General features: G+C 44.2%; 1 protein-coding gene across 1 annotated transcript in view; it reads right to left on the bottom strand.

Moving 5' to 3' along the window:
* Positions 1 to 17,968, bottom strand: part of igsf9a (immunoglobulin superfamily, member 9a) — a 72,496-nt gene that overhangs the window by 10,323 nt on the left and 44,205 nt on the right. The window contains exons 10-20 of the mRNA XM_084934779.1: positions 16,277 to 16,417; positions 15,670 to 15,786; positions 13,750 to 13,900; positions 13,386 to 13,497; positions 11,662 to 11,852; positions 9,264 to 9,481; positions 8,818 to 8,902; positions 7,794 to 7,964; positions 7,368 to 7,404; positions 4,835 to 7,063; positions 4,047 to 4,120 (exon numbers count right to left, since the gene is read on the bottom strand). Coding sequence (XP_084790905.1) covers positions 4,047 to 4,120; positions 4,835 to 7,063; positions 7,368 to 7,404; positions 7,794 to 7,964; positions 8,818 to 8,902; positions 9,264 to 9,481; positions 11,662 to 11,852; positions 13,386 to 13,497; positions 13,750 to 13,900; positions 15,670 to 15,786; positions 16,277 to 16,417 — 3,526 coding nt within the window. The remainder of the gene's footprint in view (positions 1 to 4,046; positions 4,121 to 4,834; positions 7,064 to 7,367; positions 7,405 to 7,793; positions 7,965 to 8,817; positions 8,903 to 9,263; positions 9,482 to 11,661; positions 11,853 to 13,385; positions 13,498 to 13,749; positions 13,901 to 15,669; positions 15,787 to 16,276; positions 16,418 to 17,968) is intronic.

Below are 17,968 nucleotides of genomic sequence, written 5' to 3'. Positions count from 1 at the left end.
CGTGGGTCTCCAGATTGTTGTGCTGGGAGTAGTAGGCCTTCACCTCGGGCTCCTGTCCCGACACCCCCATCCAGGCGGGGCGTTGCGCCGCCTCCAGCCAGGCCCCCACCTGAACCAACGTCGTGTCGGCCTCCTGCTCCCGCTTCAGCTGCTGCGTTGTCAATGGGAGCCACCCCCCTCCGCCGGCTGTGGCCTGAGCAGTAGCCACCCCCAGCACCTCCTGGGCCCGCTCTTCCTGTCGCAGGCAGTAGCGGCACTCGACGGCTACGCAGGGCCGTCTGGAGAGGGCATCAGCGTTGCCATGCTGTCGACCTGGCCGATGCTGGATCTCGAAGTCATAGCCCTGAAGGACCTCCAGCCAGCGGGCCACCTGCCCTTCTGGGTGTTTGAAGTTCAGGAGCCAAGTCAGAGATGCATGGTCAGTGCGCAGGAGGAACCGGCAGCCGTGCAGATATGGCTGGAAGTGCCGCACCGCTAGCACTACGGCCAGCAGCTCCCACCGGGTCACGCAGTAGTTCCTCTCGGCTCGCCCCAAGGTACGACTGAAGTACGCCACCACCCGTTCTCCAGCCTCGTCCTGCTGGGAAAGGACCGCCCCGACCCCTACATTGCTAGCATCAGTGTCCACAATGAAAGGTTGCCGGGCGTCGGGGTAGGCCAGGACTGGGGCTCTGGTGAGGGCCTCCTTCAGCTGTTCAAAAGCCGCAGCACAGGCATCCCCCCAGCCAAACAGCTGTCCCTTGTCAGTCAGGCGGTGGAAGGGGCTGGCCATTGTCGCGAACCCTTTGATGAACCGACGGTAGTAGGAGGCTAGGCCCAGGAAGCTCCGCAGTTCTTGGACGTTCGAGGGAGTCGGCCAGTCCCGGACCGCAGCCACTTTTGCGGGGTCAGTGGTGACACCTCGAGCGCTGATCACATGGCCCAAGAACGTGGTCTCTCTCGCCAACAGGCGGCATTTCGCGGGGTTGAGCCGCAGCCCAGCTCGTCGGATGGCACTCAAGACCTCGCTCAGGTGAGACAGTGCACTGTCAAAGTCGCCACCGTGCACCAACAGGTCGTCCAGGTACACAACGCAGCGGCTACGAGGGATATCCACGAGCACCCTCTCCATCAGCCTCTCAAACGTCGCTGGCACATTGCAGAGCCCAAATGGCATGACCCTGAACTGCCACAGCCCCTGTCCAATGGTGAATGCAGTCTTAGGCCTTGCGTTGGGGGCTAGCTCCACCTGCCAGTAACCGCTGCGTAGGTCGAGGGAGCTGAACCAACTGGAGCCGGTAACGTAATCTAGGGCCTCGTCGATCCGCGGCAGCGGGTACGAGTCCTTCTTGGTGACTGCATTGAGACGGCAAAAGTCCACGCAGAACCTCGGGCTGCCATCCTTCTTCCCCACCAGAACCACGGGTGCCGCCCATGGGCTATTGGACGGCTCGATCACCCCAGCTGCAGCCATCTCACGGATCTTCTCTTCCGCTACCTGCCGTTTCGAGAGGGGCAGCCGGTGTGGGCGCAGACGGATGGGCTGAGCAGAGCCGGTGTCGATGGTGTGCTGGACCAGACTCGTCTGCCTGCAGTCTTTGTCACTGGCGGCAAAGATGTCCACATTCTCGTCCAGGAGGCACCTCAACCGCTGGCGCTGGTCGACGTTGAGGCCTACGCTGCTGCGCTGCCAAAGGTCATCAACAGCCTCGATGGTCTCGGTCGAAGGAGGTTTGTCAGGCTGAGAGGCTGAGGCTGAGGCGAGTGGAGATGACCCGGAGCCACCGGCATCCGAAATCTGCTGAGTGGCAGCTGCCCGACGCCTGTCTCGTCTGGTCCCCGCTCCCTGCTTTTGGCCGCGCTGGAGAGCAAAAGTCTCTGCGCCAAGAGTGATAGCCAGCTTTGCGGTGTCGACGCAGGCCCCCCAGCGGCTCAGCAGATCCAGGCCAATGATGCACTGGTCTTGAATGTCGGCGAGCCAGAAGTTGTGCACCAGCTCTAGATCCTTCACTCGGATCCGCAACGGTTTCTTCCCCCGCATAACAGTTTTCTCCCCCGTCACTGTCATCAGCTGGGTGTCTGTGGGCAACCAACCCTTCACCAGTGGCCCGGATGTTTAAGGGAGCACGCCAGGTCGTATCAGGGAAATGGTAGACCCCGTGTCCACCAGGGCCTGGCATGGCTGGTCCTCAACACAGCAGCTCAGGTGGAGTCCCTTGAGGTGCCCAACTCGGCCCACCACTGTGCATCGTCCTTGGAGGGGGGCAGGAAGCTGGAGCGGTGGTCCCATCGCTACACCGCTCCCTCCTCGTTTCCCTGAGGCTGCGTAGTTCCGGTCTTCGGGGCTGGTGCTGGGCAGTCACGCGCCACGTGGCCAGGCTCATCGCACCGGTAGCAGCGGTCGGTTGGTCGACGAGGACGCCTCCGGGGCACCGAGGGTTGCAGCTGGGACATCTCGGCGACCTCCCCCTCCCTGTCGCAGTCTGCGGCTCTGATTTGGGGGTAGTTTGGGGGGGGCACCTGCTGGTTAGGTCGCGAGGTGAGCACCGGCTCGGCCCTTTCAGCCTCAAGGAGCGCCTCACGGAGGGTCTGAGGCATGGCCAGGCGGACGTGTTGGCGTAGTCGCTCTGGGAAAAGTCCTCGCAGAAAAGCATGCAGGCTAAGCTCCTCACGGGCCGCTGCTGGAAACTCCGGGTAGCCACGACGAGCATACAGCAACACGTCTGCTGCAAAGGTGCCCAGGCTCTCCCCTGGTCGACGGCTCTGGTTGGTTAGCTGTTCTCTGCTCTGATCAGTGGAGTGCCGCTACCCGAATCGCCTCTCGAGTGCCGCGGTGAGGGCCTGGAGCTCATGCTGCTCTGCCGGGGCTAGGTCAAGGAGTATCTGCAGTGCATCTCCCTCTAATGCTAGTGCTAGGTGTGTAGCAGTCTCCTCTTCGCTCCAGCCACTATGTCTGGCGGCTAGCCGCACTTGTGAGAGGTAGGGCTCTAACGGGGTTAGCCCGTTGTATTTCGGTACCTTAACTGGCGTGGTAGGCATAACTGCTCGCGGTTGGGGGCTCGGCGTGTGGGTCGACAGAGGTAGCCCATGAAGCATTGCCCTAGCATCTGTCGCGACGGCCCGCCGCCGTGGTGCGCTCGCACCATCGGGACCCGTCGGGGGACTTACATGGCCGCTCACATCCTCTGTCTTCCATCGCCAGTTTCCCAAGCGGGGAATGTTCTCCTCGACGGCTTGCTCCAGCCTCTGAATGTCTCTCTCCATTACGGCGAGGGTGAGCTATCCCACTTCTGACACCAATGTGGCGAGCTCAGACAAGGAGGAGACGGAGGTATCGTTTGGTCTTGCTTCCCGTGAGCTAGCCAGGGAGCACAGCCGTTTATTCACATTTGCAGAAGAACACTGCCGCTAGCTAACTGCTCAGCGCGGCAACAACAACAACAACAACACAGGGCGCCCTCTGACCCCGGAAGGACACACCGTCGCAGAGAGAGGGCGTCACCTGTCACTATGGCAACATAAACAAAACATAACTGTACAAACAGAACCCCGAACAGCCCTGACCCACTACAATATATAAGTCACTTAGATAACTTAAAAATGTTATTGTTTGGCTTTTTTTAGTATTTTATTTGTTCCTGAGTAAATCTGTTTGGCTGAGATTAAAGTTATAGTTTTTACACAGCTGAATAAACGTCAAGCAGACAACTGATTATCAGAAGTGTGAGATGCTCGAGAATATACTCCGGTGTCCTGTTATATTTTAGATAGCAAGGAGTTTATTAAACTTCACCGAAACAATCTGCAAATTTCATTAAAATTTAATAAACTATCATCTTGTCTTTATTTTTAGTTAGCACATACCTTAAACACTTAAAGCTGTAAGCTAATGATAGTTATATAAGAGCAGATGTATGCTGGTGCAATAAGCTGTACGCTGTACGTCCAATGGATGCATGATCTGATTAGTCGACTAATCGCAAAAATAATCGGTGACTAGTCGACTATCAAAATAATCGTTTGTGGCAGCCCTAATAAGAATATAACAAGAATACAAAAATGCTTACTGTGAACGTCAGCAGGTTGTGAGCAGAAATCAGTAGCATCCCACTCGTAGTTCTCATCGACAGAGACCTTTCTCCTAGAGAGGCCATAAAACAAGGCATGTTTAATGCACGCTCACACACACTCATGACTGTCTACAAATGGAAAAGTACTATGAGCCACACTTTGAGTTCTCCCAGCAAAGAATAAACTATTTCATGTTTTTTGCTTCATAGTTTGTCAGACGGAGCACAATGCTGAAGGTGTGCTTGCAAATATTCAGAAATCTTTAATATTATCATCATTTTTTTAAACAGCTATCAAATGCTTTCCTGTAGAACAAAGAAACTCTATAATCTCCATCTCACTCTCAGTTATGAAATATATTTTGCTTTATGCAATATATCAGTGTTTGATGTTGATCAAATGGATTAAATTATTTGTTGTTCACACTGTATTCCAAAAAATAACAACACACAAACATCATCAGATGCTCTTCTACCTTGATAGAGTTTATACAAAAATGCAGGATTAAATTACTTTTTTAAAAAACTTCTTTTTAACTTTTTGATATGTTTTAAAGAATAACCTTGCTCTAAAGTTTGGTTTTCTAAAATTGGGTACACAGCATATTACTGTAATCTGAAAACACAATGTGCAATGTTTCCTTCTATAAATTACATTCAATTGTATATTAGGCTAACCTTGAAAGCCTTGTATTTGCCACACAGGGTTTATTCAAGTTGCAAATGTAATCCCCAACATTTTGTTCTATACAACATAATTTCCTTTATTCATTATGGCTTAATACCTTTGGCTTGGTTCCATTTTGTTATTTTGTATGTCCTGTGTGTTCCCCTGGGTGTCCTCTATAGTCTCAGGTGAGCTTATGAGTGTTGGAGAAAGGTTACACATGGAAAGGCGCCCATTACTAGGCTCCATGCTTCCTAGGCCACTGCTGGCATAACTGCTGTAGCTGCTGCCAGACTCTGGCACTCCATCGTAGCCTCCTGCCTCCAATTCCAGTACCTCGTGAGCATCGGTGTTGGGGAGTGAGCATTTAGCGGCTCCTTTCACAGCCTCCAAATAACCTCCCTCCTGTTCCATGTCCTCCTGATAGTCCCCTGGCATTGTGGCAGCACTGGGTACAAGACAGGTCTCTCTTCTTGGTTCGTAATGACAAGGCACATTAGGATTTGTTGTGGGCCTTTCTGGACGGCTCACTGAAAATAGAGGGTCAGCAGCAGCAGGAGTTAAATAGGTGGCAGATTTGGTATCTGCGTGATCATTTGGAGGAGAGCTGGAAATCTTCCTAGGAGGAGCACTTTGAGGTTTCCAGAACAGCGAGTCTGGAGGACAAGATGATGGAGCAGAGCAGTTTTCTTGGCTAAGAGAGTCTATCCATGCATCAGGAGTCAGGAAATTGCTTTCCTTCTGTCTTCTCAAGTCTAGACTCTGACTTCGCTGCTTAGAGAGTGATATTTTAGAGCCTTGGCTCGCAGCTTTCCACATGTGTGGTTCTAAAGGTTGCGAAGAATCTGGGACCCTGAATATATCATCCACAGAAACAGGGCCACGGCAGTTCAAGCTTGTGCTCCTCCTCATATCATGATGCCGACCTCTGCGGGTCAGTCTGTGCCCTTGTACATGAGATGCAATTCGTTGGTGCAACATTGGCTTTGCAGGCTGCACACGACACATCTCAAAGTGTGGCTCATCTACACTCATCTCAACACACAAATCTTCACCAGTGGGTTTGGGGAGCACTACCTCCACATTTGAAGAGCCTGGCAACGCATCAAGAGCTGAATTAGATCTTTCAGTGTATTTATTGCTGTAGAAAGACAATGTTGAAAGGCTGCCGTGACTAAGACTGTTCTGTCTCTGTGCCTCAGAACATGAATCATTTGTTTGCATATATAGGCTTGTGGATTGTGGTGAATCATTATAGCTTTCTGGTGCTGCCCCTGCTCTTTCATGTCTCTGGTGCTCTAGGGAAAGATGTGGGAGAGTTAATCTGGCTTTCGAAAAACTGCCTGCCTCCTCAGATTGAAAGGAAGTCTGTTTGGGCAAAAACGGAGAAGAATGACGATTGCTGGACTTTAAATATGAGGGAGCTGCAGCTGATGATGCGTTGAGATGGGTCCTGGATTGAATCAAAGTGGGTGGAGAAACAAGAGGATGTGTTTCCCAGTAGGAAGAAGATGATGATAAAAAGCTTGGTGAGAAACAACAGTTCTCCTTGCTGGCTAGGGAGTATCTGTGTGGCAAGGTGCTGCTCTTGTATTCCCATAAAAGCTCATTGCCACCATCCTCCCTCCTCTTTAAGTCTGACTGCTCGTGCTTTGTGGAGTTTCTTTCTAACGTGTACCACTGCAGCTCCCTCTCTAGTTCCTCCCTCTCCTGAGCCAGCTTCAGGCAGCGGTGCAGGTTCCCCCTTTCCCTCTCATGTTCCATTTGGAGCACCAGAGCGCTTGCAGTTGTAGATGGCTGACCAAGGCCAGCTCGGATATGTGGAAGCACTGGAAATACGGGAGTCATTTCTCTGTCGTGATGATGAATAGTGGCCAAACTACTGTCAGAGCACAAGCTGCTGAGTTCAGGAAAGCCATCATAACTTGACTTCTTGCAAGGCGGGAGATCAACAGAAAGCACAAATGGACGCTCTTTCCTGTCTTCCTTCTCCGAGTGCAGTGACACAGACCTTCGAACTTTAGAGTGTTGGTCATACCTTACACTTTTCTTGTTGTGAACACTCAGAGTCTCAGTGTCATACGGTGGGAGTGTGAATCGCCCATCTGGACCTCTAGAGATCATCTCAATTGAAGGAGAAATTAGAGATGTTGTTTTAGTGAGGCTGTCTCTGCTGTACTTGGACATAAGATGCTTCCTCCGATTATTATTCTCAGTGCTAAATGAGGAACAGTCTGTCTGCAAAGAAGAGGAGGTGGTGGTAGAGGAAGATGTGGGATAGTGGGAGCTGGCTGGAAGCAGGCTTTTCTTCAGCACACTGTCTGGAGTGCTGGTGCCTGAAGTCTTTCTGTGAGGGAGAGAGAGAAAAAGAGGGAAAGGGAGGGGTGACAGAAGAAAATTGTAAGAAAAACTGGAGGTGTGAGGGGAAGAGAAATAGAGGCAGAGAAAATAAGACTGAGCAAAAGTGAAAGAGGGGGCGGGAGAAATATATAGAGAGAGACCAAAACAGCAGCAGCAGCAGAGGCTGAGGAAGGAAACAAAGATATGCAATAGAAAATAACTGAAGTGCTGGCATTTTCAGCACACTTAAAGGAAGGCAGAGGGAAAGGTGAATGGGAGGTATTATAATGAAATGATAAAGGGGTACTTACATTGATGGGGAGCATTTATAGATGGCAGTTGGGGGCTCTGAAAGGAAGGGAGAGGGGCAAGATGGTATCTGACTCAGTAGGATACAACCACACTGACCAAGAAGTAAAAACATAATCAACCGTAATAAGAGCCCATTATAGGTCCCGAGGCACCCAGGCTTGTCCAAAAAGTTAATTACAATTACATTTATCAGCCACTAATGAGAAATTACCCTAATTAGCAAGTAATGTAAATGACATCAATAACTTTTACAAGTGAATGGACGAAGGGGGTGGACAAGAGGAGCGCCAAATCCATGCAGTGGGCCATGATTTATATAATGGATTGAAAGTGCTTTCAATATTTTATTGAATAAATGATTATATTCATGATGCAGTTCATCAAAGTGAGTGTCTGCTGAGTCTCTGGAGTGAGGAGCATTTTACCATCGCTCTTCTTTCTGCGGCGCTGGTTCCTCTTGCGGTTGATGATGCAGGCGGACCCCAGCAGCAAGACCAGGGCCAACAACATGAAGCCGACCCCACCCAGGACACCGGCCAGTAACGACTCTGGGACGAACTTCAGGAGCCGGGAAGTGGACGGGTAGATCTCCATACCTGTGACATGATATATACACACATATATATATATATACATATACATATACACACATATATATACATACATATACACACATATATATACACATATACACACATATATATACATACATATATATATATATATATATATATATATATATATATATACACACACACATACGTGTGTGTGTGTGTGTGTGTGTGTGTGTGTGTGTGTGTGTGTGTGTGTGTGTGTGTATATATATATATATATATATATATATATATATATATGTAGATGGAGAGAGAAGGATATAGATGGATAGAACTATAGGATTACATAAATATATACTTGATTAAGGGGGAAAGCACAAACTTGAGAACAATAGCAACAACAGAATAATACTAAAACAATGAATTTACATTCTACATGATTCACAAATCAGTAACTTAATTATTTTGCATATCTTAATCTGTCAGATGTAAAACTGAGGTTATCAGCAGAGCTGTGTTAATCAACAGGATATTGTTTTGGTGCTGATGGTCCTACACCATTAGGGGTTGCAGATCTCTCTGTTTAATGTCTCTGTACTCTAGATAATGTAACATTCATGCCATATTCACATAATAATAAGAAAAGTGAAAATTCAATCACTAACTCTTTTGAGAAGTTATTAGTGGAGCCATTTCAATCATTCAGGCTTCTAATGGACAGCTTTCCCTGAGGCCCTGCTCTAATTTTAGTCTAACGCTGGGAACAGAGGGATGGGATAAAAAATATAGAAAGAGGGGGGAAAGAGTTAGGACAAGGAGACTGAGGAAGTAGAATGGGTTCAAACAGAAGGTGGGGAACAAATGTGAAGTGAGCAAGGTTGCTCACCAAATCTACCTGCAGTGGAGACATTGACTGATGGACTGGGCTCGCTCAGCAAGTCCCCACGTCGAGATAGAAGTCGCAGCTCGTACACACAGTCCTGAGACCAGCATCCGCACACACACAAACACACACACACAGTGGGGAGGACAGAGGATGAAACCACACTTTGTCAACACCGGATTGTGCTTGCAATGCTAATGACGTTCATTTGAATTCATGTAGGCCTATACAGGAGAGAAAGAGGAAGGATGAAACAGACTGGAGGAGAAAAGAAAAAAAAAGGCAACGCATGCAGATTGAAATATGACAGAAAAGTGATGACTGCCATGAAGTGTGTATAATTGAGAGTCTGAAAAAGTAAAACCACGGAAGGAAAGCTTAGATAAAAATCTCAAAGGCATTCAACAGGCAGCATGGACTGATTAGTCTCGCAGGGAGCAGCGTGTCTGGCTTGTTACCTTGTGCAGACCCGGAACCACTATCTCGCTACTGTTGGCACTGATGTCCTCGTCCAAATTAAACCACTCCCCTTGCTCGGTGCGGGATTGGAGAACAAAGCCAGTGACGGGAGGGTGCTGTGCTTCAGAAAGGGACCATTGCAGAACAACACCTGCTGAACTCCGATTAGCTGACAGCAATGCAGGGGGCTTTAGTTTATTTTTCCTTGGTGGAGGATCTGATGCAGAGAGAATGAGAAAGAGCTTCAGTCGATCAGCTTGATATGTTCTGGCGGAAAAATTAAATTACACCAGAGGAAATTGCTACAGCCACTGATGCTCAATCTTCAGAATGTGAGAGGAATAAGAGAGAGGTTGACATTAGTCTTTTGCAATGTACCAAACAAGAAATACATAGTCATCTTTATGCAGTTTGGTAAATTCAAGACTTTTTGATAAAACATATCCATCCATCCAATTTTATCTATCTAATTCCTAACTGAAACCACTGATATAGCATGCTTACTCCTTATTTTCAGGATTATCATATTATTATAATTAACTGCTGCCATGAATGTTTAAAAAGACAAACTAACGTGATCAGGTTGTTTGTTTCCCCTGAGTCTAGCTTTTATTTTATTTTATTTTTTTGGCTCCCAACATAAATATCTTAAAAAATAAAAATCTAAATGTTATTTTTTTACTTCCTATCCAATGGATTTCACCTTCAAATTAATTTCCATGATCTCTCAGATGTCTCACAGATATATTTTCTCTGACTGGAATGAAAAAAATGTTTCTAGCAAGGAAAAGAAAAATCTGCATTTAACAACATTTCCACAGACTGCAACAGCCACAACTCCAGCCTTCATGAGTCTGAGGCAGAGGACTAAACGGATTTTAATGTACTATCCATTCATCTATGAAGAAAAGAGTAGTGCCACTGGGTGTATAAACATTGCATTTTAATGTTGGTTTTTGCCCTAAGCTAAATTTTGATAATTTTTTGATGACACCAGAGAGCTGTAAATCACACAAAATACCTTTGAACATATGGGCCCAATGCTGGAAAAAAAAAAAAAAAAAAAAGTTAAACATGAAAAAGAGTGACAGGCATGCTGGCAGCTCTCTCTATTTAGACACAGCAGTGCTTTGTGATGAATACTAACATGCTCTGACAGTGCTTATGCTAAGCTTTATATATGTTTTTATCTCCGTTTAGTGTCTTAGCATTATTTAGCGCAAGCTAATGGGGATATCGCTAGTTTAAAGTAAAAAAAACTTTATATTAGACAAAGATCACTTGAGTGAATACAAAATGTAATTTAAAAAAAAAGCTATCCAAACCGATGTGAAAAAGTAACCTATGAACAATGATCTGAAACACCAGCAAGTCCACCTCTGAATTGTTCAAACAGACAAAACAAAGGTGAGCTAGTCAAAGTTTGGAATGAAATTCAAATGAGATGCTTTGGCATGACCTAAAACAGGCCTTTAATGCTTGAAAACCCTCTAGCGTGCCTGAATTAAAACAATTCTACAAAGAAGAGTGGGCCAAAATTGCTCCCCAGCGATAAGAAGGTTATTAGATTTAGGGCCAACTTTTTTTTCCACACACAGGCACAGGTAGGTTTGCTTATTACCCCCTTAATAAATTATATCATCATTTAAAAACTGCATATATTATTCATTTAGTTGACCTTGTCTAACATTAAATTTTTTTGATTTGAAACGTGTAGCAAATATAAAAAAGAAAAATAAGAAATCGTGAAGAGAGGAAATCCTGTTTCACTGCACTGTATTTTGTTTCCAGTTTGTGTCACTACAGGAATGCTTAAATGGGATCAAAGAATGCTATAAGAGTTGCAATGAGTGTGAAAACCTTTTGTTTTATGTGTTCATTTGGCATTTTAAGTCTGTATTTAAAAGTAGCAATAGTGAGATAAGAAACAACACATGTATGCGAACCAGTTAATCAATTTTTGGACCGAGCCTGAAATGTGAAAGACGTGAAAGATGAGATAAACCCATTAGGTTTCATCTTCTAGGCACTGAAAATCATGACTGAAAATGATGTTTAGGTTTGTGCTGAGGAATAGACCAACTGATGGAATAACTTACAGACTTCTTCAGTCACAAAGTTAGTTGTACTGCAAGAACATTATTATTGTCACTGAGAGCTGACTCGCATATTTATCACACAACAGCTAAAGTTTGCTTTTGGCCTTTGGGCAGAATTAACCTTAATTAGCTGCAGCTGAGAGTGAGGAGGAATACAAACATCTGATAATAGATTTGTTAGCTTTGGAGCTTTGGAGTGAATCAGACAGCAAATCTCCATTTTGTGCCAAAATAAGATCATCCTTTGAAATTGCAGCTCCGTAGACAGATTTAGATAAAACCAGGGGATGATACTGACCCAAAGTCCGTGCAGTGGCGATGTCACTGAAGGGGCCAGTTCCCATTTTATTCTGAGACAGGATACTGAACTGGTAGTCGGTGGAAGGAGACAGGCCTGTCACCTGCAGCCTAGTGCCAGAGGAGGGGGGCACAGGCACAGAGAACCAGTCCTGCTTCCCATCATCATCAATTGCTGAAATCTTTTTCACCCTGCAGAGGAGGCGAGACAAAGAGAAAAGGAGTGAGAACAAAAGAGGAGCAGGGAATTCTGGGAGTGTGATTTTATGAAACATGACAGAAAAGTAGGTTTCATTAAACATTCATATTCGTCATCAGCTCCAGAATGTGTGGCAGAGACGGCACTGATGTATCCTGTGAAATTGCACAGAGAGCTTGCAACTCCAATTATAGTGATTTTCATGTTTCTACCAGAGCTGAGGTTCTACACGTCTTTTCTCTACAGAGAAAATTACCTGAACTTAAGGCTAAAAAATACCCTATTCACCTATTCAAAAACAGCAGAAGAAATATTAATACCAGTTTCAGAAAAGCAGGTTTGTTTTTTTTAAAATGATGACTTGGACTCCATCAGTGCTACTGGTAACATTAACATGGTTATGCTGACTTTCTCTTTTGATATTCAAGTGTACAAAGAATTCAGCGCAGAGACCTTATTTTACTGTGTTCTGCAATAAGCAAATCACTTTTATTAGGCAAATTACAAGAGCAGAGACTTGTTTCATTTTCAAGAGGAATAAAAAGCTGCCCAAAGAGCTATAACACATATGCATGATTTTTAACATTTCTTCTGCTAGACGCGACAAAGTGCAACAAGAACATGTTTTTTTTTAAAAATCATTTGTGGACATAACTGAAACGTATGGTGATTAAAGTTTCAATAGGTATAACTTTCACATTATACCCAAATATCCTTATATGCTGAACTTCTTAAAGTAAGACGATCATCCTCTTGCTTTTCTCACTGTAGTGTTTTCATTTAACCTGTGGTCACGGCAACACATGCTGTGACCACAGGCTATCAAAGGAAGCTGCAGCCAAGACTCGGGAGGTTGTTTATCCTTCATGGCTGATCTATTTTAGTATTTTTGAAGTCGTTTAGATTTATTTATGTGCTCCTTACTGTAGCACTGACCCAGTTCCCTCTCAAGGATTAAGACAGCTCATCTCATTTTCATCTGATGTAGCACTCTCAGGTTACAGTGTGGTCTTTGAAGACCTTTTGTGTATCTCTGTACTAGTATTCTCTGACATAAAAAATACATGGTGATCTAAATATAGTTTATTATTTATTTCTTGAAATTAATTAGAAAATATACACTTCGTGTTCATGCTAAACTTTATTTTTAACAGTGCACACATAATTCTGGTTGTTTTTGACCAAGTTCCACCAATTTAAGATTCCTTTTATTCTCTCCATCACACCACAAGCATATCTAAAACAAAAACCATTCATCTATGATTCATCAGAACAAAAGTGCTGATTCACAGGAAAAGAAAGTAGGCAGATTATCCTCTCTTTTGTCAGTAACCTTGTATTGTAGCTAGCATGGCCACTGCATTATAAAGTAATGCTCTGTAGCAGCGTTTTTTTTTATTGAAGCTGCCAACAAGTGATAACAGATAAATGAACTCCTCATTCGGGAGATCAATAGAGTGATACCACTGCTGTCGATGGCTGCCATGGTTACTGCCCGAAAAGAAAGTGGGTGGCTTTACACCCACCAAACTGAAAATGTCTGTGCTGATCCTCCATCAAAGCCTGCCTCCCAGGATATGTTGGCCTGCTTCACCCCTGGAGACACGGACAGAGAGGTAGCCGCATGGGGACTGGTTCCTGTAATGGAGGGAATGGAGAGGTGTTGATGGAAATCGGCCAGCACTTCAACTACCTGGAGTTTAGAGGCCATCTCTCTCTGTACCACATTTATCCATCGGAGGCGGAGTGGAGGCACAGGCATCTGGCCTGTGCTGGGTGTAATAAAGGTTTACACAGGTATACAGAAAATAATTTGGGAAAGTAAAAACTAAAAATGTGCACAGCTCATGTAATCACTGTGTGGTTATGGTATTGTTAGACAGGACTCACCCAGAACAAATACGTGTGTACTGGTCTTTACTGAGGCTACACGATTAGAAGCGCTGCACTCCCACACCCCCTGGTGGTCCTTGGTCAAAGGCTGCAGCAGCAAAGAACCATCCGGTTCTACGGAGTAGGAAACGCTACGAGCCAGGCCGACCTATCAAAAACACCAAAACCATTCACATGTGGAAGAAAACTCTCTGCGTTGGCATAATCAGATGTACCTATAGCATGAATGAAACATCTTATAACTTTCACAAATAGCTGGGACATATTAGGACAAACAAATTACAAATCAAACACAAGTCAAGGAGTTAATTTAACTTATGCACTTCATAGGCAATTTAATATGCATTGCTGACCAGACATATTGGGACATATATTTGTTGATAAGCTTATTTATTGATTGATTGATTGATTTTGTTTGGGCTCCATTGAAAAATTGAATGTAGTCCTCTAGGTTTGAAAAGCTAATGCAGAACTGCCTTAAACCTGCAATTCTTCTAATAGCCACTGGGGGCCCTGTTTGTGACAAGAGGTCTGATTGTACACCACTGACTGTAGAAACATCACATGATTCATTTATGATACTGTTGTTGTGTCCATTGAAGAGGTATTGTGGAGAGCCTTCAAACCCTGCAAACATGTTGCACCCCAACTCAACATGGACAATGCTGTGTATGCTGATTGTTTGATAAGTGGGCTAGAATAGGAAACAGAGCCACAACAGAGACCAGGAATGGAACAAAGGTCCAATTCACAGTGTCTGGTTTTCAAAAATTATGGCAGTAGCCAAAATGGTTAAGTGAAAACTTCAAATATCTGCTGGGTGAGTGCACTAAGGTTATACCCACATTATATACAGTCTACTGTCTATACTCCAAGTGACTGGATTTGAGATGTAATGACAAAGGAGGTTAAACAGCAGATTTCTGCTAAATTTGAGTCGTAAAGTTTACAGCATGCATAGCAATTTTGTTATACAACCATCTGATTTTTGTCCTTATTTCTGTGAGTGTGGATATAAAGTCCGTTTTTTAATTGAAAAGTAGGCAATTTCATAATAAAAAGTGGTGATAAAGTTGCTCTTTCAACTGCTGACTGGTCTCAATCTCTCGCAAGGAAAGACACTGGAGCGCTGATTTTGCTTCTGGCTGCACTCATCATCATTTGGTCTAGTTACTTCTTAGACTAGTCAAATGGCAGCAAGAGCATCTCTTATTTCTGTAATGCGACTTATTTTCAAGTGAACTGGAAAATCTGCGTAGGATATTATTATACAGGAGATGAGCTCAAATCCTTTAGATAACTAAGAAGATGGCATGTTAAGTGCCTACAGCACAACACATCATAGAGCTGTACAGGACTGTTTGCATCCATCCACACCTCCTTTATCCATGTTCTTAGATGAGGAGGAGGAGGATCAACTAGAAATGAATAAATTAGACCTCTGTCCTTTGGAAGCCTAAACAAAATTTTTGCCAACTGCAATCAAAACACACGCCTCCTACATGATACAGCTCCACCAGCTACTACTACCCACAAGCTAAGGTCAAGTGCAGATTTATACGATGGGAGGGGTTAGGCAGTCACCCCTCAACGTGTTTTACTGGATACATTTATGTATACATCCCTAAGTGCAAGATGAGTCATCATGAGTCAAATGGATGCAGGGTGGAAGAGTGAAAAATATTGTCTTTACTCATTTAGAAAAGTACATCAGGAAAACAATAACTGGAAATGTATCTGTTTATATACACCCAGACTGCATCATATGTACTCTATGTCCTGTGCAAGCACTGACTCATGTGTCTGATTCTGATTTCTGAGTAAACAATATAAATTGAAGATCCGTGTAAGCATTTGCACTGACATGAATAAAACAGGACAGCTCGCTTTTTAAATAAACCACAGTGGGTAATTTACCTTGCTCCAGGTCACTTTAATCGTTGGGTCCACATTTCCTTGACAGGGGATAAGCAGGGTTCTACCAGCCTCCACTTTATACTGTTTCTCCGGAGTGATGCTGAATGAAGGGGGGTCCTGCGAATTGCCAAAACAATATAGCTGAATTAAGGAGTCCGCAGCAATCCCAACAATGGATTTTAAGACTGGATTACTGCCGCTTTGGACAAGATTATCTTAATAACAAAAGGATTAGCCACACAATTAACTCCCCAATAGTGCCACCATTGTAGTTACTCTGAGTTGACTTCTATTAATGTCAGAGGGCTCACGTCAGAGTAAAAAGGTCAATAAAATGTCGTTTCTCTTAAAGTTTTTAATTCGCTGTGACAGATGCAGTTGTGGCTAATTAAAATTATCTCACATTACTACAATTGACAGCTCAGTCATAAGAACAGGACAGATTCGGAGGCAGATTCGATGAGCTTTTAGGTCACATCCAAACCACAAAGGCGGTATTTGTGGTGCGTGAAATGTAATCTGTCTTGTGTACATCATTACAGTGGCTTCATGTGATACACAGCATCCCTGTGGTGAGAGACCCAGGTGGCCTGGACTGCACACTAACCTGTAGAATTACACTAGTTGGTCCAGATGTGCCCATAGTGCCATAGCTGTTGTACGGAGTACACCTGTACATGCCGGCTGCATCATCGTTGACAGTTGCCATGAACAAAGAACCATCTGGTGCTAAGGTCCATCCTGGATACTGAGAGAAATGCACAATTTGTATACACCTCACACAGTAAGAGATTAAAAGGAACTAGCACACACAATTTTGAATAATACACCAAGTAAATGTAAAAAACATATTTTAAACAGGAAGTAGGCAGAATGCTCAAAGAGCTAAATGGCAGGAAATCCGTAACCAAGCAAGCAAAATATGCGCTTTCAGATATGTATGAATGATTCACTGTAAAGTAAGTACAGTTTTTGATATTTGTAGTCCCTGCTACACAGATTCCATCCAAATGGCACAGTTTTTGCAAGAAGAGATTTACAATAAATGTGAAAAGATGTGATTTTTGTCTGATTAGAAAAGATTATTTCTTTTTTTATTTTTCTCTGTCAGGTCAGTCAAAATACACATAACAGAAATGGCCTGCAAAGCTTTCAAGCATTTGCTTTTAAAACCGTAAATTTTCAGTCATTTTTTGTTCCATTAAGTCACAGTTGGAAGGCTTGTGTTTAGCTTTGACTGTGCAAAAGGTTGCCACTCAGTCTAATGAAGTCAAAATTGCTATCATGCCCCCCCTCCCAGAATGAGGCAGTAAGAAAGTATTACTGTGGGTATGAGAGCTTGTGACGTCCATGGTAGAATTGGAATAATTGGCAGAATAACAGCCTGACTCTAGCGCCTGTGTCCCACACTGCAGGAATCTATCGCATTTCCTGTGGTGCATCTCATCTGCTGACATGTCCACAGCTCAGACATAAAGCACTGAGGAGGGGGTCAGCTCACTGTGTAAAGATGAGGGGGAAAAAGAAGTGGGTGGCTCTTTTGCACACAAAACTAAGGGAATGATTTAATTTTAAAAGCTGCGTCCCAAGGTCTTACATTGTAAAATAAATAAATACATATACACACACACATATATACACATATCTCTCTCTCTATATATATATATATATATATATATATATATATATATATATATATATATATATATATAGATATATATATATCTATCTATAGATATCTATAGATAGATATCTATAAGATAAGATAAGATAAAACTTTATTAATCCCTCGGGTGGGTTCCTCTGGGAAATTCGGTTCCAAATAAGCACAGCACCGACAGAAGTTATAGAGTTACAGAATATTATATATATATATATATATATATATATATATATATATATATATATATATATATATATATATATATATATATATATATATATAATATCGATATAGATAGATCTATCTATCTATCTATTACACCCAGCTCGCCCCTGCAGGCAGTTTATCCTTCAAGCTCGGGTCCTCTACCAGAGGCCTGGGAGCTTGAGGGTCCTGCGCAGTATCTTAGCTGTTCCCAGGACTGCGCTCTTCTAGACAGAGATCTCCGATGTTGTTCCCGGGATCTGCTGGAGCCACTCGCCTAGCTTGGGAGTCACCGCACCTAGTGCTCCGATTACCACGGGGACCACAGTTACCTTCACCCTCCACATCCTCTCGAGCCCTTATCTGAGCCCTTGGTATTTCTCCAGCTTCTCGTGTTCCTTCTTTCTGATGTTGCTGTCATTCGGAACCGCT

This window comes from Perissodus microlepis, chromosome 7 (assembly GCF_051167445.1).
Source record: "Perissodus microlepis isolate ML-2025 ecotype Zambia chromosome 7, ASM5116744v1, whole genome shotgun sequence".
In the NCBI taxonomy this organism is placed as follows: Eukaryota; Metazoa; Chordata; class Actinopteri; order Cichliformes; family Cichlidae; genus Perissodus; species Perissodus microlepis.
The sequence above is the reverse complement of the archived record's forward strand: the minus strand, read 5'-3'. Positions and strand labels throughout refer to the sequence as shown.